The 21,060-nt window shown below is 36.4% G+C and overlaps 1 protein-coding gene across 7 annotated transcripts in view; it reads right to left on the bottom strand.

Moving 5' to 3' along the window:
• The window catches only part of EYA1 (EYA transcriptional coactivator and phosphatase 1), a 166,098-nt gene that overhangs the window by 32,591 nt on the left and 112,447 nt on the right, over positions 1-21,060 (bottom strand). For all 7 annotated transcript variants that reach the window (XM_068932522.1, XM_068932524.1, XM_068932528.1 and 4 more), the window contains 3 exons: positions 11,299-11,441; positions 10,069-10,152; positions 3,895-3,984 (listed from right to left, as the gene is read on the bottom strand). In XM_068932522.1, the coding sequence (XP_068788623.1) occupies positions 3,895-3,984; positions 10,069-10,152; positions 11,299-11,441 (317 nt within the window). The remainder of the gene's footprint in view (positions 1-3,894; positions 3,985-10,068; positions 10,153-11,298; positions 11,442-21,060) is intronic.

The raw sequence follows: 21,060 nt of genomic DNA, 5'->3' as shown, positions 1-21,060 counted from the left end.
TTATACCTTAGTAAACATTTTCCTTTCAGTATGTAAAATACTTGTCATACACCTTTAGCACACTACATAAGAATTTATAAATGCTGCTTCAAGACTGGAAATTATTTAATATTATATCAATTTGGAATTAGTTTAATTACTCCCCCAAAATTGGTGCAAAGTGAAACAAACAATCCATCTCTCCCTTTCCCTTTCTTAAAGCAATAATAGAAAAACTACAACAAAGTGAGGTGCAGCAGCTAATTGGAAATCTGAGTATAGGTCACTTATTCATATACAGAATGTTTGCTTCAGAGCTAGAGGGTGAGATCTGACTAATTTTTTTCATCAAGTTTGAAAAATATCAAGCAACGGATTAATAGATTTTCATACACTAAAGCTTGGTGTATTCACAGGGACCAAAAAAGTTAAATTCTTTATAGTATATTATTATTATTACTACTACTACTATTACTTAAAGAGCAACATACAGGAAATGAGTTAACTCATTTACCTGGCTGTGTCCCTCACTAAATTACGAGGGGTGAACCAGAGTTCTGAATGCCACTGATATTCTTCTTGGCATTGATTCACTTTACACAGACTACAGAATGACTGCTGAAGTTTATAATGTAACCTAATAAAATTAAATGAATCTCTAATTTGAGATATGAAAAGCCGGTTAGGTAAGAAACAAATGAAGTGATTCTTTGGAGATCCCTACTGCAGTTCTGCCCTTTGCATTCAAAACGTAAGGCAGTCTTTAGCAAGTTGCAAGAAAACAAAATATTTTCCCCCGAACTTAGGTGACAGGAGTACTGCTCTGATTAGCACCTTCTGGAAAGCAACAGATGAAAAGAATAGTTTTGTTAAGAAAACAGTAAATTGTGGTGTCTGGAAAAATATGACTCACAGGCCAAAGTTACGATAGATGACTTGATGTACGTATGCCCAGAGGGGCTCCCTCAGAGCCCGGTAGAGAGCACCAGCTCTCAGGCCTAGGCTCAAAGCGGTAGCTACACTGCTATTAGACGTGCTCTCAAATCCAGCTTTGCTCATCTTCCACACTGTTTCCAGGCAGGAATGCCCAAGCTCTGGGGCTGGTGAATGGAGTTACCTCTGGACCTGCAACAGCCCAGACTCTGGTTCATGCAAACAGGACAGATCAGACCTGAGCAGGGGCACCAGCAGATGTTCCAGACTCAGTCCTTCACCAGCAAGAAAGATGCTTGGAGCTTGAGGCATAGCCATGCCATGCTGACAACCCGCAGTTTTGATGGAAACCTGTCAAGCATCTGGGGAGCCTGAACTTCCAAGCCACAGAGCTAAGAGCTTAGAGTATCTGGGGTAGATGCAGGGAATCTGCTCAAAAGCCACAGGGCTCGGGGACTAGGCAGGCCCTGCTGATAACGATGACGCTCACAAGAATGGCAATCAGCAGCTTCAGGAGGGTATGTTCTTGCAAAAATACTATGTGTCTGCAAAATATTTCAAAAAAATGAAACTTCCAGGGAACTGAAAGCCTCAGTCTTTGGCCAGGCCTAGGCCTAATGTGCTGCTTCCCAGATATTACAAGCTCTCTTATTGCTTCTCCCTCTGTACGTTTTCTGTAGACCTATGTCAATCCATGAGCACACCCCCACTCTTCTGCATGCAGAACATGCTCTTCACCCCTTTGGATGGGACATCACCTTTCAGATTAGAGTTCGTGTTCCTCAGAAATAAGGCAGGTAACTACATTCGCCCAGTCTTGTCTTAGGATAAGAATGAAACTTCACTGGAGTTGTGTGGCCACCAGGGAGCAACGTGGACATTTCCCTGCTCTGTTTTCCCACATGGTGTCTTATCTATTTGTATTGGCTGAAGATCTCAGTTGAGATCTGAATATTGCCATCCTAAAAGCTGTAAGAGAGCAGGAGAACAAGGCAACTGCTGCCATGCCCTGCAGATCAGCTGGCCGCAAGGGAAGGATCGTTTCCTTGGCCCCTCCTCAGCACACCCAGGACAAAATCCAGAACTTTGCCTTGACATATCACCTGACAGGACCACAACTGCTCACTTGCACATATGCCACACATGAAGAAGATACTGTGCTCTATCTTCTTCATTTAGATTACTATACTTGTGACTGGAGATGTCAGATAACCTCCTCATTGTCAGGGCAACGCAAAGAGCCGAACTCATTCTGGGAGCTCCTGTGATTTAGCGAAATACCTGGACTAGTATTTTTTCTGTACATAGTTTTAAAGTTCTTCCGTGAATAAACTGCTACGATGTAATGTTAAGGCCATAAAATACCAAATTACAGAAGATAACCCACTATCCGTAAGATGTATATGATTAACTTCCATTACAGTCAGTGACAGTTACATTCATGTATCAAGAAGTAGCTACGTGTCTACTAAATATCTGATTATGCACAACAAATGAAAACATACTATGAAATTTATTGAACATGCTAGTAAGATATGGTACTATTTTCTCTTCCTTCTCTGGATAAAATGCAATACAACCATAAATCAGAAACAGATTTGGAAAATAACGAGCATTTTTATTCTCTTCTACAAGTCTGAAAATCAATCCTATACATATTGCTCACTAGTGGTATTACTTATATCCAAAACAATAACATCTTTACATACCCTTAATGAAAGAAAATACTTTTTAAAAAATTTTGAGAAATCATGTCTTTTATTTGTAAGTACAAAAAATAAATACTTCACTAAGGAATGGAAGAAAAAATAAAGCACATTTAAATAATTTCATTACATTGCAAGATGCCAATTCATCTGTGAGTGGTTTCTTTTTAGATGAAAAGAAATCAAAATATAGGACAGATGTTGGACAAACCACATTTGAGGGCTATCACACACTGGCATTTTTCAAATGATTTTGGCTCATCTATTAAATAAGGTGTATTTTGCTTGATTTTGAAAGGGAAACATCAGGAAATATTTAAAGGCCAATTGCTGCCAATTAACTTTGATCAGCAAAAGTTGCATTTGAATCTTTTAGATTCTTTTGCCTGTCTGGAATAACACACATTTCTAAAATCTAGCAAAACAACAACTTGATGATTAATGTGTGTTGGCAGCCCCACCACAAGCTTGCTTAACAGTTGGATTTTAAATAAACAGCTGTCTTCATTACGATGGGAAAGAAATCTGACTGTTTTCATGTTTTCTTGCTATTAAAATATGATCAGAAATTGCTTTTTCCCTTTAAAGATGAAACAGCCAGGCATTATGGTGACAGCCTGTTTCAGCGGTTCAGATAGTTTTAGAACGATCTCACAAGAGTCGCCAAGCCAGAGTCGGTGTAGGCTGAGAAAGCCCTTGGCATGCCGACACCAGTGACTCACAGCATGCCGCAGGAGGGAGGCAGGAGTGACACAGAAACCCAAGCACATAACAAATTGTACCTGCCACTGGGGAAGGCACAAGACCCAGTGTAATAAGCCACTGAGACTGACAGCATATACAGCATTAAGGATTTCCCTCGGGTTTAAGGCAATACTTCCCCACAGTGGGACGTCAGTGAGAAATCTGTACCCAGCCATTAACTGTTTATAGAAGCTGAAGTTTAATATTTAATGGCCTGTACAGACTACTGAGTTCTAACGCTTATAGATGGGCTTGGTGTATCCACTTCTGCAACTTGTCTACTGTGGTCATAAATACAAAGACCTGGGAGGACAAAAAGCTACCGTTAAACTATTGTAACCTTTGAATGCCAGTGCAGACGTGTAAGGTAGACATTATTATATATTTTAATGACTAAATTATACGGAGCTTTTTTCTAACATTTCCATACTAAAACAGCAAAACCAATAATAATTTTCAAACTATCTGATAACTCTTAATGAAATATAAATGTTAAATAACCGTTATGTGCTTTAGAATAATGAACACTTACTTCCAAATCATTAAAGAATAGGTGCGTGTCTGCCAAATTGAAAATCATCTCTTCCATTCGCAGTCCAAGGGAAACTGAAGTGGGTGGATCCTTAAAGAAGAAATTAAAACAGTACGCCATCACTACCACTCATAACGTATACACCAGAATATACACTACAGGAACTATTTTTCAGGAGGGATTATTTCATGTGTTAAATGTAACATCCACACGTTTGGTTTAACTTCAGCTGTTCTCCAACCCTGTACTGAACCACTTACCAGTAACACTCTGAAATCTGACTTTAGCTTACACCATGAGTGTGCAGCTGGACCTCTGTGATCACTCATGTATCACGCACAGGTTTACGGCCCTCAATGTAGCACTGCAAAAAGGGAAGGATTCTACCAGCTGCAAACCCAATGCACCTAAAACTTCTTCAGATTTTACAACTGTTTACCAGTTTTATGACCAGCCAGGGGCATGATAATGGTATCGTTACTCAAAACAAACTCTCACTGGCCACAGTGAAAGGATTTGATCTTGGGAGTAGCTATGAACTTTAAAGAAAATCTCCATTAATATTTTATTTGCAAATCACAATTATATTTAAAATTACTCCTTGATTCTCCATAACTCCATGCTTTAATTACTCTTTCAGTTTGGCCCACCCACACCGAGTGAACAAATCTATTGTTTGTTATTAATACATAACACACTTTTAACTTCTCTACAGAAATTACCATAACAACTTATTCCTTACTGAGCTAATAAACTCAAAAAGCATGTTCAGCATTGTGGTTACCAAATGCATTACAGATGTTTGTCTTATTTTCATTTTTTTGTATGTTTTATATATTTTCAATTTGAAAATTTGAAAAGAAAGCCTAATATGTATATTTGATATACTTTTTCTCATTTACAATGCTAACTATATCCAAGGGCACAGAAGCATGAACTTGAAAGAACATGTTATATTATCTCACGACGCCCTCTACTAACAATGTTAGTTTGTTTGGAATTATATTTTAAATAGAACTGCAGAAGTGACAATCCATACTTTGCTTAAAATAAGTTAATATTCTAAAACCAATGACAACTCAAAGTTAAAAATAAAAGATGAAGTCCCCGCTTTCTCTTTCTGCCTTTCGGTCAAATTAATGGGTGTTTCAGCATGATCTCTGAACGTTCAAACATGTTTCTGTAACTACTGGTTAAAAAGCAAATCATAACAGTAGCAAACATTTGGAAAAGTGTGGCAATTTGTCAGCTGGTTTGTCTTCTTGAAATGCCCAAAACAAAGTGAAGCTAATCAGAAAAAGAATTTTGGAAAAAAGCATTTAGAAACAGAGCTACATAGCACAGGGAAAACATCTATTCTTGAACAGCCACATGTTAGGAGTCAAAAAGTTTTCTAGTATCAAAAAAATAGCCCTTAAATAGGACAGAAAAGGTGTGTCACACTATCTTGCTGATAATAAGGATTCTGCCCTTAAAAATAAGTCTTGTATTTAAACTGTTACCACCCAAAAAAGAGCATTCTAATTCAAATGGAAAGACTTTAAAATATGAACAAAAGTATTCTACCACTCCATTTTAATGTTGCTATATTTGCACACTTTATTTATTTTTTTTATTTTTGTAGGCAAGTGAGGTGGAAAGCAGGTGACATTTTCTCAGTAGAGACCAGAGGCTCCTTTTCCCTCTCACATTCCTGCATATCTTTGTTGCCGAGTTACAACCCCATCACTCTCCATATTTCATTAGTCATTTTTTAAACTGATGACGAGGATTTGTATTTCTCCCGAGCGCTAACAGAAGTCACCCAACAGAATTCTCAGCTCTAGTTATTAAAAGAAGTTAGACGATGGATGAGATGTCTAAGATGCGAATGAAGCTGGCTAGGTACATCTTGACTACTGACTTCTTCCATGACTTTATGGAAATAATTCCATTCCGATTTTCCATTCATAAATATGAACATTATCTTGAAAAACAGGACAGACTGGCAGTCAGAGCATGATCTTTGTTATGAATGTGTGGTTAATTTTAAACAAATGCCTGTAAATATATTTTAAGTTTCAATTTATGCAAGTTTTAAATTAAATATTTTACTAAACTTTTTAATCACACATTTGGGTCTGAAAAGATGGCTCTTTGTAATGCTTTCTGTAAACCATTTTAGTCACTTGTTTTTTAAATGGTAGACAAAACAGAATGAGGATTTCTCAAAATAATATTAAAAGAATGTCATTTGCTGGGTTAATTTAATTAGGAGAAAAACAAATAAGAAAATCATTCGCACCTACTGAAAATGTCAGATTAAATGCCATAAAATCTAAGAGAAGACACAAAACAGGTTTCTTTTCAAATAAACCTTATTTTCTTCAATAAATGCAACCTAGGGCAATAGAAAGTTCCACTTAGCATTAAAAATGTGTTAAAATGAAGCTCTGGATACTCACATATTTACCGGAGGCAAAAGCCTTATCTACATTAGGATTTTAAATGTCTATGTAGTTATAATCTTGCCCCAGTAAAACGCAAAATCTACAATTCAGTGGCTTTAGGCACTGCAGTAGAGCAAACTGATGTCAATCATTACAGTGGTGGCTAAAAATCTTAATGAAGACAAGGCTAGAATACGGTTAAAAAAAAAAAATCCCATGCCAAGCCTTCTTTTGCAATTTTAAGCCACTAATTGCTAACTAATTATTGTGAGGTGTCACACAATGCAAAGGAAAGCTAACAATCTGTTCTTGTTTATTAGGATTTGCAGGTTCAACCAGAGTGTCTTTTCAGGTATGGCCAAAATCAGGTACAAATCTCTGAGGGAGGTACAGTTTAACTAAAGAAAAGAAATACCAGTGTCAAACCGCTTAAGCAGGCCTCTTATTTTGAATACTGGTATTGGAGCCAAAACATTGTCTGTATGTCATTTCTAAATTCTACCCACTTGATTTCATTGTTTTGTGGAGAAACAAGAAGCTGAAAAACAGGAAAGTTCACTTTGGGTACAAGGCTTATTTTCCACTTAAGCCTACAGGTCACAAATGAAGGGTTAAGTGAAATCAGACTTTGTTTTTCTCAATCTCTTACATATAATAAATCATGTTAAAACAGCTTATAATCTAAAGGAAAATTCCTTTAAAGCATCTGAATATAAATGTTTTCATGGAGAATGGAAATTCATAAGACCACAGTACTCTAGTGCCAATACTAAGACATATTTCTACCTGCTTCAGGATATCAACACTAAACAAGGTCTCAACTTTTTCCAAATTTCAAAATGTAATGAGTAGGCTCAAAATTTCAAAATGTAATGATCTGGCTCAAAATATAGGTTTTTTTAAGTGTCTAAAGCACTAATGTCAATTAAAGTATCTGATAACTTGAAGTATTTGGTTGACAGATCTCTCTCTCTACATACATTAAAAAATGTTTCCGAAAGCTAATAGAAATGCTGTTCCCATTTTTTTCCTGGAAGTACAACACCATATTTCTATAGTAGATGATTCATTTCCATGACATTCACAACATTCAAATCAGCTGCAAATAAAAATGTAGCAGTTTATACTCTAACCAAACCGAAAAATAAGGGCGTTATTTTGTTCAACCCCGCTGACTGACAAAAGGAGGGAGAAAACAACACAATAGCAGGAAAAAGAAAGCAGGTGATAAAAACGGACAAAAGAAGGAAGAATATACAGAAAACAGTGGCAAAAATGAGAAGTTAGGAGAAACGAGGGAGAGAATAAGGAAAAGAAAATCTATCCCTTCAGCAATAAGGCTGCTCATCATTCATAGTCATTCACCAAGAAACTCTTTCAGGCTTTATAAAAAGGATTGAATGCCAAGCTGCCAAATCCCCACTATTTAATTAGGATATTTCTGTTTGTTTGAAGATTTGGCTTTTGTAATTTAATGATCATGTGAGCAGCTCAGGTTTCATTTTTAAAAGTGCATTTCTAACTCTTGTCGTAGTAGAGAAACAGAGGAAAATGTCATGTTAGATAGCTCGAAAAGCAGAAGACAGGCGAAAACAAACAAAATTTCCTTCAACAATTTTTGCTCCTTTTCAGATTGGCTTACGATTTAGGACTTCTAACTTTAAAGGACAGAGATCAATAGGAAACTCTCTTTAAAGAACTGTGCATCTCCCGTTGCTGCAGATAAACCCTAGAATTCCTATAGGACAGATACAGGTGGTTTTAGTATGTTTACTTAGCACAGTTGACACCATTTTGCTCCGATGACTACGGATATTGCTAACTATTGTCTGAAGCTGCCAATAAGGCAGGAGAAATTGTGATCTGAATGACACTTTAAGGAAACAAAGCAAGAACGGCACATTTTCCTGACTAACTCTGGAAGATAAGGACGGGTACGTTTCTACCTCTATCGGAAAAGACCTAACATCTATTCGCGGCGCTTCATGCATTCACTCCCAACGCAGGCAGTCGTCCCTTCTAGCACGAAGCACTTTTTTTTGTTACCACAGGTGACGCCCAGTATCCCTGCGTTACATAAATTCATTTTGCAGCGCGGCAACAAGACTCCGTTGTCGTTGCGCAAACGCAGAAGTATTCAGTCACGTGCAGCACAAGCGGAGGCAGCTGGGCTGTACTTGTGCACCTCAAGTACACCGCCTCGACAGCGATGGGGCTGCAAGCAGGACTCTGCCTCAGCCTCACGTAGCCAGCGAAAAAGGTGCTTATGTTCAGGCCCCAGTTAATGGAAACACTATAGGGAACTAGTAACAAACGAAAAAAACATGCTGGCACAAACACTTCTCGGCAAGGACTAATTGCACGTGTCCAGCACTGCTCTGCTGCCCAAGGCAAGGGGTGAGTTTCTGTTGGCGTTGAATTGCTCAGGAGGACTGGCACTTGTTCTCCTCATTCTGAACTGAATTGAAATATCAGATTTTGGGGTGCTCTGCAAAAGCTCTTCTTGGAAGAAGTTTGTGATACATCCGTAAAAGTTTGAGAGACGGAAACAAAAATTGAATTAAACATTGTAACGTTTCATACCTTATCATGCTGCTTGCCTGTTTGTTTTCATACCATAACCAAAACATCTGACGTTTTAGTGTCTTTTTAACTATCTAAAAATAAACCAATAACACTAAGAAACCAGGAATCCTGCATTAACTTGCTATTTCTACACAAAATGAAAATGAAAACACTAATTATATTCCTCAAACAGGTAAACTGCTATTACAACAAACACTTCCGAAAATGCACTACGCTGCCTGAAAGGAGCAAGAAAAGGTACTGCTTAAGATTTTTACAGTGCAATGAAGTATTAGGAGGAATTCAAATCCTGACCCAGTCAGGAACTGTATCAGCAGCAGCTTTGCCCTTCGCTCAGCTTAGCGCAGGTTCAAACCTTTCAATAAATATAATTCTTATCTGTTTATCACTTATAATAAGAATTTTTGAATTAAAAACAATTCTAGTTTATACCTCATGTGACACGAATTTTGAAATGGCAGAACATTAGCTTTTAGGCTCAGACATTAGCTTTCAAAAACACGACCCCCCAAAAAAGCAAGAGTTGATCTCACTAGGGCATTCCAATCACAGACTGGTTTTATTTACCTAAAATTGTGTTTCTCATCTGAGAAGTACCTAGAAAAGCCCAGTCTACAGACATGTTCATAAGTTCAGTTATAATTTAAAGACTGTGCGTAGCAGAAAGATGCAACACATAAGCAGGCTTTTAAAACCATCAAGCAATAGGAAGATTAAAAAAAGATGAGGACAAAAATGTTGGACTAATCTGTCTTTGTCCAGAAATATCTTCTCGTCTTAACACACAGTATTCCAGTACCGAGCCCTAGAATTAAAATGGTAATTTTAGAGCTCACTCCTGAAAGTTCTTCACTTTTGGAGAGGAGCCAAGCCTTGGCAGACTTTGGGTGATATCAACAGGTTTCACAGGCACTCTGCACCTACCTACAAACAAAACCTCAAGTGATCAAAGTATTACTCCCAATGCTATTTAATTATTTATTGCATATAGGAGCTGAGCAAATGCAAAAAATGGAAATATGAAAAGGCTTAACTCTTTGATCTTCTTATGTCTGGAAATACCAGCACTAGTACTTCTCTGGAAAATTAGCTAATGCTTTGCTCTTTCTGTAAAACAGTAAATATTACTGCAAATTAATGCCAGTTTCTTGACACTTACCCTTCCATATCTGTTAGCATAGGACCCTGTAAGCAAGGAATGGAAAATGATGATTGTCTCATCCAAATCCCAAATGAATACTCTCTGTAAAAAGAGAACCAAATCAATGTGTTCCTCGGTGAACTGATACTTGAAATGGAAAGTTTAGACTTGAATCAGTAAGTGCACAAATAACAAAATTGTATTGAAAGGGTTATATATTAAAACCATAGTTTCCTTGCCATTTTTTTTCAGAACTAACAAGTTTTTTTCCAGAATAGGGTAATACAATCTGTTAGATTTCTGTTACAACTGCTATTATATTGAATTATTCTATTAGAATAAAATTATAGTTATTGTCAAATACACACAGAAAATGCTATTGTACAATATATTATTCTAAAGCCAGATGTGAGATAAAAACTGAAATATATGAAGAAAAGCCTTTCAAAATTAAATCTTCTGGGTTTGAATTTTGTCTTTCTGCAAGACTTATAAAACAAAGTTCATATAACTCTTCCTAGAAATGACCTCTAAAAACAAGTAAAGTAGTAAATTCCTGCTAAGCACTTAAATCCCCTTAACCTGGGCTCATTTTGAATGGGATTTAGGCACCTGAAGGATGTAAATGGTGAATTTAGATGCTGCATACGTAAGAACTTATGGCAACGGTAAATAATTCCTTCACTTATACCCGGCTGGAAAATATGTATGTTTTAAATTTGTCCTCTGACCACACACAAAATGATATTTTAATGAAAAATAAAGTGTTCAAATACAAGTATTTTAAATCCTGGTGGGATTGTATTTCCCATGATGACTAATGGACTAAGCTTTTGGAAAGGAAAAGTAATGCAGTGTGGACATTCATAGCTGTGGTGTGTCATTGGAGATGTGTGTTCTGAACATAAAGTATGGTCCACAGAGTGGAATGTGAACGTAGCATGAGTGAACAAAAACCGCTATTGTGCTATAAGTGTCTCCTGTCCAAACTCAAACCCTTCTTTGGTTTAGGAAAAGCTTTCTTTGTTGTCAGAAGGAAAAAAAAAACCCACTATTTTTCAGAGAAAGTAAGTCCTCTTCATGAGAAAGGTTGCTTAGGTGAAAAATTCAGTCTTTCAGGAAAAAACAGGAAAAAACTGAGTTAGCTCTAATGCCATTAGATTTTTGATTTCTATGCAAAACTTTTCTCTGCAAAATAATGGTAAAATTAGAGTATGGAACAAGTGAAAGACATCTAATATAATATACCTCTAGGTCTGAATCAGGTGGTGGTGAAGGATTATTGTTTCTTCTGCCACGTCCACGTGATTTCCCATCTGAGCTACGACGCAATCTATCTGAATCCGAATCTTTAACGGGGGTTGATGGACTGTGGATTGTACTGTACTCTGCTGTAGTAAAGAAATGACATTTTTAATCTTTCAGTTTAAACTTCAAAATGTTCAGCTCACTTGCTTTTTAGATGAGGCATTAAAAATAGGATGCTCACTAAAAAATCCTAACTTTTTATTTAATAATTAAATATATAATTGCTAAATGGCAATACTAGTAAATTAATTAATTCAATCAAGTACAGGTCACGTGTAATCACAGAGAATAATTTATTTCAATCAGCAAGCAAAAAATGAATCCATAACTTCTTCATTCCTCCAAATCATAGAAAAGATCTTATCTCTTTGTGTTTTTAAACCTCAAATTAACCATTTTATGGGATATTAATTCAGAATACTTTTAAGCTACACTCATTTCATTCTAAGTCAAGTTTACAAAACCTCACCTTAAGATGATCATCACAGTGACTGGTAAGAAAAAAAAAATGTCCAGGTGTGAAAAATAAAATATAGAAAGTTGAAAATTAAACCTCTGAAAACTTTTCTAAATTGCTTGGTCACGGGCATTCATTTTCACATGACTTTTTTAGCCAGCTGAATAGAATTCTTTCCAAATAAGGCTTGAAGTAGAGTTCTTATTTTCTTAGGATAGGTTCAGTTAAGAATTTAAATCTCATCTCTATAATTGATGCTTATTTCAAAAGAATTTTTCAAAGGCCTGCTCAACACTCCAAGCTAAGATACAGCTATTTATAAACAACAAATTACACTATTGTGCCTCAGCAAAATGTATTTACAAAAATATTTATTGGTGTTGAATATGTAAAAAGGAACAATGATTTCTATGTACAAGAACAATGTTTTCCTGAAAACATGCTAGCTCAAAGACATTTTTCTATTCTTAACATCTATAGACTCAGTTAACAGTGACAGGACTGAACATTAACAAAGGAGGTATCCATAGCAAGCTATCCTTCCTAACTCATTTCAGGACATGTGATGTGCCCCTCCAAAAAGCAACAACATGTTTTTTAAAGTTCTCTTCAAGATTTCCTTTCACAGCCTTGAGTGTCCAGAGAAAAGACTTTCTTTTGCTTTCATGGTTACTATTGCAATTTTTCCTAAAAAAAGATTGTTTTGGTGAAGGTCACAGGCATTTTCTGCATACAGCATGTTTATCAACTTCATTTCTCAGTTGATATGAATTACTCCTTAGAATTCAATAAATGCTGATATTATTGATGCTAATTTACTTTTTAAAGTAATCTAGGCCATGGTGTTCCAGTTTGAACACAATTCTCGCATAAGTTATCCTTTCTTCTAAAATGCATCCTGTTGAGGTCAAAGGGTAGATTAAGGCTGACACCAGGAGATTTTGGACATCTGTGTAACACCATTTATTCAGAATTTCTCTCAAAATAATAAGGATTGCTTGTGCTGAAAATTAAAAGAATTAAAAAAAAAAGTCTTGAAGTTCTCATATTTGATCTTCAAACCTACACTTAACTAAAATGATTATTTTTTTTCCCCTATATATCTCAGGTTACATTAAACAAAGCAGAATAACTAATTACTATGTAACACCATGTAAAAAAAGAGTCTTCAAAAGAGACTCAACCTGTACCTAAAAGAATGTTTTTGTGCACATGCTGAACAGCAAAAACATTCAGCTGTCTCAGTCTACACAACTACAGACAGAAGAGATTTAAATAAAAACTTAGAAGCCATTGTAAGGAACTGTTATTTAAACTTAAAAGATCACACACATTCTAACATCATGTACACATAGATTTTCCACGATAACATACACTCCAAGATAATTAAATACTTGAAACACCGTACTGAAGTGTAAGTAAGAAATCTTAATTCAACTAGTACACATTTTGCAACCCTTGAAACTTAAATGAGTTTCTTAACTGCTGTATGTTACTTTTATTACTTAGCCCTTAAAGAAAAGAAAGAAAACAATACCCAAAAGCTCTGATATAAGTTATAACCTTGTAGAACAAGCAGGCCAAAATTTGTTCAACAGGTAAACTGGCCGATAGTTTTCTAAATATGTGCTCTAAAATTCTGACGTAACAGACGATTGCATTTCCTACTGACTAACTGAAATGAGAGGTGATCCTGGTTTCTGAGAGTATTTTCAGGTGTGTAGCTTTAGATCTCCGATTTTGAAAGTCTTCTCACAGAGATGAGATGCCTAAAGTTTTAAGTATTGAATTTAGGTTTAGTAGTAACAATACAAAATTAAGCAGGAAATGGATAGCATAGAAAAAATATAAATAAAACTTTATTACAAATAGAAACAAGTAAACCTAAGTAAGCGAGCATATACAGCAGTGCAGTGAGTGCAGGGAAGAAAGCCTATTTAAAAGAAACATGCAGCTTTCCACCTTCACAAAGAATTTCATTTCAGTATATTGCACTCAAAATTTCCAACACTTGGCTGTAATTTTGGAGTCATTTCCATCTCCCCTTTGCAGGCACAAATGACCAGGCGAGCTCCTCACTTGCTGCAACCATTCACAAGTCTGCCTGGCGACCTCAGCTTGGCTGGGCACACAAGGTCAACTAGTCCTCCTTTTTGGGCTAGCTGTACCCACATCGTTTCCCATAGAGATTTGGCTAACTTGTTCTTACAAGCAATCTACCTACCTCCAGGCAATCTATTCTGCTGCTTTAATAGCCATACCATTAGAAAGAAGGTAGGCAACCTCAGCCATCCTTGTTGCAATTTAAGTTCAGTCGATGAAAGCAGAGAAAAAATGATTCCCGTCACTGTATTTGTATGCATCTGAAGGTTGTTATCATATCCCCTTTGTTATTAGGTTAAGCAAGCCCAAACTTTCCTCAACAATCCTTCTTTTTAAGCTATTATTGCTCTCTACAGTCTTTCCAAACTGGATACGGTAATCCAAAGCAAGCTGTTGAGTAGAAGAAAACTTTACTGCAGGTGCCTCGCAGGCTACCCTCGCCTGGGTACCGCTTGGTAGGGGGCATTTTCCTTTTCTGCAGCATTTTCTTTAAATATTCATGCAAGGACCCCTAGATCATCTTCTGAAGAAGTATCACCTAACTGGTTGCTTCTCAAAGATTAAATGCTAATTTAAGCTATAAGATATGAAGGCTAGCCATTTCAGCTGTAGAACTACCAGGGCGGAGGGCTTTCAGTCTACTAAAAGAATAATGGAAACCTATACAGGCACCTATGAAGTTTGCTGAGGAAACAAGGAGATGGCCAAATATTGCATATGAAGTGAACATACAATGCTACTAATAGCTAGAGCTTCTGAGCGTACTTTGGAGAGAGTTGCAGCAATCAGTCCGTTAGAGATGGCAGTAATCAATGGTCGAACATGTGATATAGTGTATAAGAAACATATTCTATGTATGTAAAGAGAAACCGTAGCATGTATTCTTTGCATTGAGGTTGTATGACAGTCAAGCCAGTTGCTATCAGGTCCTCATAAGGAACCCCCAATCTACAAACATCCAGTATCCAACCGAGCTCTGATCCTGGATAAGCCCAAGTCTCATCCCTGATAAATTCTGGAGCAAGAAAAACAGTGGGTGAGGGTACTTGGTGTGGCATTAATATTTGGAGTACTGAGAGTGGTTTGCAGGGAAAGGTAGAGTCTGGAAGGAGCTGCCAACATTCCTCATCCCACATTTGTGCAGTTCATCATTCCTGCCTAAATGTATATCTCACACCTGCTTCTGTTCAGATCACATCTCCATTTTTTGAGTTCTCATTCTGTCTCCAGAGAACTTGCAGTCCCTCTCAGCATGGTGTCATCTACATATTTAATAGGCAAACACATTCTGTTCCGTCACTTAAATGATTAATGAAAATGTGGTCTGGTACCAGGCCCAAGACAGACACTCAGGAATGTCACTGCAGCCATGCTTCTACTTTAACAGTGAGCTGTTACTGGCTACTCTCTGAATTTGGCTTCCTAGACAGCTTTGTATCGTTCTACTGTAATTTCTTCTAGAGCACTTTACCCTAGTTTGCTTAAAAGATTGTTAAGTGAAAAGGTATAATTCTCAGGGCAACAAAAGCCTTGCTGAAGTCACGCTATCTAGCCACAACATATGCTAGTGGTATACTCATTGTTTTCTATGTGCAAGGCCTGTCATACACGGATGTTAGTGTTCTACCTCAGCTGACTTCATAGTATCAGATATAGTGTAATATTAGCTAAGGAAAAGTATTACGTTTCTAAAGTATTAAATCAACTTTTATTCTATTCCTGAGCGTCGCAAACACAGAGAAGTGCAGGAGAAAACCCAACCATCTTGAAAATCTTGAGTGAAAAAGGTGGACAGGATCAGCTCTTTGCCATCTGTTCCAATATGAAACGTACCACATCACCAAATGAAGCTAGCAGAAGCGAGGTCAAGCAAAAGACGGGGTTTCTTGCCAAAGAATGCTGGGTTCACAGTAGATGACACAGGTTCAAGAGGAGCATGGAGACATCCTCAGAAGGGACGCGTTCAGGGTTGCTATGGCCATGCCTGCAATAGCAGGTAGTGTGGCTGGTCTGTAGGACCAAACAAGTGCTGCCAACAACCGCAAGGCCGCATGCTGTGTGTTTCTGGGAGATCCTTTCAGCCTAGATCTAGTCTGACGGCCTCAGCACCCTTTTTAGCAGCTGGAGGAAGTAGGTGCTCTCCTAGAGGACATCATCCAGGTGAGGTCCTCTTGAAAGGCCCCTAGCCAGCTCTGCAACGCTCCACTGAGCCAAAGCACATGAAGCGGGACAGTCAGGAGATTCACTTCAAAGCAGACTCCTGGTCCAAATTAAATTCTAATGTAGGCACACCCTAAACAGATGAACAACGTGAGCTTAGGAAATCCCCTGAGAGGAAAATATCTGGAAGCTGGAAAAGTGCTTAGGGCAAGTCTTATATAAGCTCAGCCTGTCATCACTGCTCCTTGGGCACTACTCACAGCCACACTGTGGCAGCCAGGACAGGAGCCAGGTGGACCACTGGTCTGGATCACTACAGTCATTCCTGTGTGCTACCTATGACTTATTCTTCTGCATCTGTTAATGGACTTATTCTTCTGTGTGCTACCTATGACTTATTCTTCTGCATCTGTTAATGGATACATATAATTTTAGATATTCCTACTGTGATACCTCTCCACGCTCTGCCTTAGGCTTTCTAACACCAAATGTTAAAGCCTGTTTCAGCTTCACATACTCTTCCTGCACCTTGATCAAATCTAATAAACTCTATCTTGACTTCTCCAGTTAGTAAGAAAAACACTCTTAACCCAGGTTCTATTCATATAGATCTCCTTTCCCAAACCAGACAAAAACTATACTTGACTGTGAAAAATACAATGTTTTTATTCTGTATTACATAAAATATATGAACCGTATTGTAGCTTGATTTTCCGCTATGCTGCAAAGCACACTATTGTTGCAACTTGCCATAAAATGTCATAGGCAAATACTTGCACGTTATACATCACTGCGTGCAGTTTCCACAGTATTGCATCACACAGAACAATTTTCCATCATCTCATAAATTAGAATATTTTTATTACTTGTGAATAGACAATAGAATCACAGAGATACCATTTGCAACATCTTATTTTGTAATTCCTTTGTTTGTTACAGAAATTCCCCCTTCATATTTCTGTAAGAAGAGTATCTATTCTCATTTTTAATTAAATACTAAGAAAATACAACAATTACTTAGTTCCTATTATTGATTTCGATGTACTCCACAGAAATAATATGAAATGATCAGCTTTGGGGAAACCTAGTTGTCCCAGAAATCCAAAAATCAGGTGTAGCTCGTCTTTCTAGGCAACTCTGGTTAGTGTAAGGGCAGAGTGGGGCTCTTGCTGTCGACAAAAGCATTGCAAATTTCAGACTTTTTTCCTACTACATTAAAAGAATATGTAAAAAATAGCAGATGCATGCTATCAAAGTAATCATATCTCATCTCATAATGTAAATCACACTGATGAGATGGGTCTGGCATAGCTTAGTCAAATGTCTCTGCAAATAGGTATATACAAACATATTCCAATTAGATTATGCCTTAATTCATGGTTTTCCACAAAATTTTGATTTAAATTTGAATAAATATCTGAAATGCTTAGTCCAGTGTAATTTCAATTTCTGTACATCAAAATAAAAATATAATATATAAGTAGTTCTAAGATATCAACCTTATGCTATTATTTTCTTACTTTTACATAAACCTACCTAAACACAGCATCTCATTAGCACCTAAAAAACTTCTTCCTATTACTATTCTTGTGTATATAAAACTGTACCAGAATTTAGAAATGCAGCAGAATCATAAAGGTACCTGATAATTTTACTTCTCTATAAAAAACATATTACCACTACATTAGTAGTAAGAGCAAGTAAGTAGTAAGTAAATACTGCAAGAAATGCAGTAATACCTGTTGATAGGATTAGCGAAGGATATCTTTAGTGTTATTTTGACCAAAAGAAAAAAAAAAGTTAAATCTCCATTTGAAAAAACTAATCTGATATTTGCCTATTGAGGACTACTAGAATACTATTGTAACTTCAACAGAAACCCTCAATATTCTGGTAAAGAAGCTATTAGAAGTATTGGCAAAAAATCCTATTTATTTCAAGGCTTGGATGACTTTTAAGATCGTATATTCAAAATAATAACAAAATAACATATTAACTGTATAAGGTATACATAGAAGTGCAACAGTATATATTAACAATATATAACAGCAACTATACTAACAGACCCTGCAGCTGTCCAGAATTTTTTCTTCTTTAGTTTTGAAAGCTGGAGAAAAACAAGGAGTAAGCAATTCCATAATGGACAGATAGTACTTCTCTCCATTGTAGACCTTTCTTCCCAACTCACTATCTGTGGTTTTGGACACTTTGAAATTATTACTACTTTTAATCATACTGAAAACAATGATGAATATTCTATTTAAAAAATTATATATTAAAAAATATATTGAAAAGTGTTTCATGTTCTTAGCCTCAACATATCTCGCAACAGTGAGTCAGGTTATGTATTATTAAATGAAATTCAAAAGAATTACAAATTGTAAACTCATGGCCTTTAATGTAAAAAACAAGAAAACATCCAATATTAGAAAAACAAAACTTGTGCTGTAGTTTATGACCTTCATTGTTACAGTCGATCTCACTGCTATTTTTATAGAATTTTTATTGTGCCTCTTTCTATACAATATACTGTATATTTACTTCTCATTTATATGTATTTATATTTATGAAAAAATAGCAAAACAATAATAATTACTGTAAACAGAGCATACAATTGCAAACTGGATACGTATTAGTGAAAAATTGTCTATACTGTCTCTCTGCTCTGTTTCACCTTACTATTCTGATTTACTGTTATGAAATATGGTAAGGAGAAAGTGTAAAAGCAGATCTCCATTCTGCAATACTAAATGTGATATAGCGTTTGAGGAAAAGGTAGTTTAGCCTATAAGAGCAAAATGATGACCCATGGCTGAGAACAACTTTTGTTGGCTAGAACAGTTCTTGTAGGGTTTTTAATCTGCATTGTGAAGTATGTAATATGAAAAAAAACCTTTCAGTAATATTCTAAACATATTTATTATAGAAATTAAGAAAATAGAGAGATAAAAACTCAAGAATAATGCAAATCTCTTGCAAGAAAATCAATTTAATAAATCATAAATACAGCTTCATACAAAACAAAAGGATAAATTTGGATTTGTTGATTATATCTCCAAACCAAAATTTGCACAAATCAAAAAAATTATTAGCAGCTGTGATGATGGAGGTGACGTATTGCAAGAGAAAATTATTAAAGCTTTAGAAAAAAATAGTCATCTTCTTCATTAACTCTTAGAAATACTATTATGGATGTTCCTCACATCATTTTAGAACACAGGGTCTGGCATAATGGATTAGGGAAAAATTCCATCTACTCCGGGATAAATTTCAACCGTAAGAGGACACAAACAGGACAAAGACATGTAGTGCAAATTCATCCTGCATCTCCAGTGATTTTTTTGTATCAAGTACTTCTTGAATGAAAGTTGATATCTGTGTATGCCTAATCTATGAGTTTGTCTACGTAACGCTCAAACCTGCCTAAACTCCAGAAAACCCTGCAGCAAGGAGCTGCACAGCTGCACCACACGCAGCATGAAGAAATACTGCCTTTTACTTGCTCTGAATCTACTTTCACTAACTGTCCTCCTGTTTTAGCATTGGAAGGGATAGTGAATTATTGTCACTAGCCAATTTCCGTGATTTTTTGTTGTTTAGTTGTTATTGCATGTCTTACATACTACAGCTCAAACGATGACTTAAGAATCTTCACGCCTCTGTGTTCTGAATCAGCAACTCGCTGCTCATACCAGGGATGATCCGCTCAAGTACGGATTGAAAGCTCATCCCAGAAGAAAACTAATATTATACTGTTATTCTGAAGAAATAAATTTTTTTTATTGTAAAGCAAAAGTTAGAATTTCACAAGTGAAAAAAACATTTAAAAATTCTTACTTTTGATAATAAAATGTTCTGTGAAATCTGAAGCAGAGTACATTATAAATCTTAAAGATATCATACTAAGTTTCATTTTATTTAATAGTTTTCTGATTATTTCTATTTCGACTAGCAAAATTACAGCTTTCTGTAGAAAATAAAGAAAGGCACAGCTAATTTAGCAGAAAGGGACTACCAACCTTTGCGCAATCAGAAGTCTTTGTCATGAAATCTCCAAGGGCAAAGCTATTCTCAGTGCAGAAACTTCTCTCCAAATCATACTGAAACATGCATGCTTTAACTGCAGTATGCAAAATGACTTTTTTCAGACCCTCAAGGGGAAGAGAAAGAACTACTGAGCATGGAAAATCTCAGGTTCTTCTGCAAGCATTTCTGCAAGTATCACTGGGCATCCTGGAAAACCTGGACACCCCTTGCATAGGAAAAACTTGCTTTTTTAACTAAGGACTGTGGGAAACCATTAAAGGATTACTTTATATTTGGACAAGGAATTGAACATAAAGAAAACTATCTGAGACTTCTGAGTCTGCAGAACTCTCCTAGAATATCACAAGAGCCCATAATTACTTTCTTTCTTTTCACATATTCCTTAACAGATTGCTCTGTTTCACTTACTGGCTAAATTCACAGGAACCACCAATGACTGTGAAATGACTCTGGTGTCTCTGTAAAGTCTGAAGGCTGTTCTATGCTTGTCCTGGCATAGTTCAGAACCACATACATATACATATATGTATATATATTTAATATAAAAGATGTCTAGGAATATCAGCATCTAGTAAGAACAGCTGCAATTCGGCAGCTGCAGTCCATCCTAATAAAGGGGTATAACAGTCAAACATGATAGCCCTGCACTGCTCTCCACCATCCCTCATATACAGAGTTCAAATTGTGGAGCAAAGAAGGGAATTGTCATTCTAACTTGACCAGACATGCTAAGAAATCTGAATTACTGTAACATAGAAATCTGCATAATTGTAATAAATTTAATCACTGCTAAAAGTTGGTTAATTTGCTCATTTGTTCCGTTTTTGATCCAACTGTGAATTTCACTCTAACGTGCCTTTCACTTGTCCCCATGCCATCAGAACTGTCTTCCTCTGTGCTGTTCCTCCTTTTCTTTGACTCAGTCCTTGCTTTTA

Source organism: Struthio camelus, chromosome 2, assembly GCF_040807025.1.
Source record: "Struthio camelus isolate bStrCam1 chromosome 2, bStrCam1.hap1, whole genome shotgun sequence".
Lineage (NCBI taxonomy): Eukaryota > Metazoa > Chordata > Aves > Struthioniformes > Struthionidae > Struthio > Struthio camelus.
This window is presented reverse-complemented; position numbering and strand designations above follow the sequence as displayed.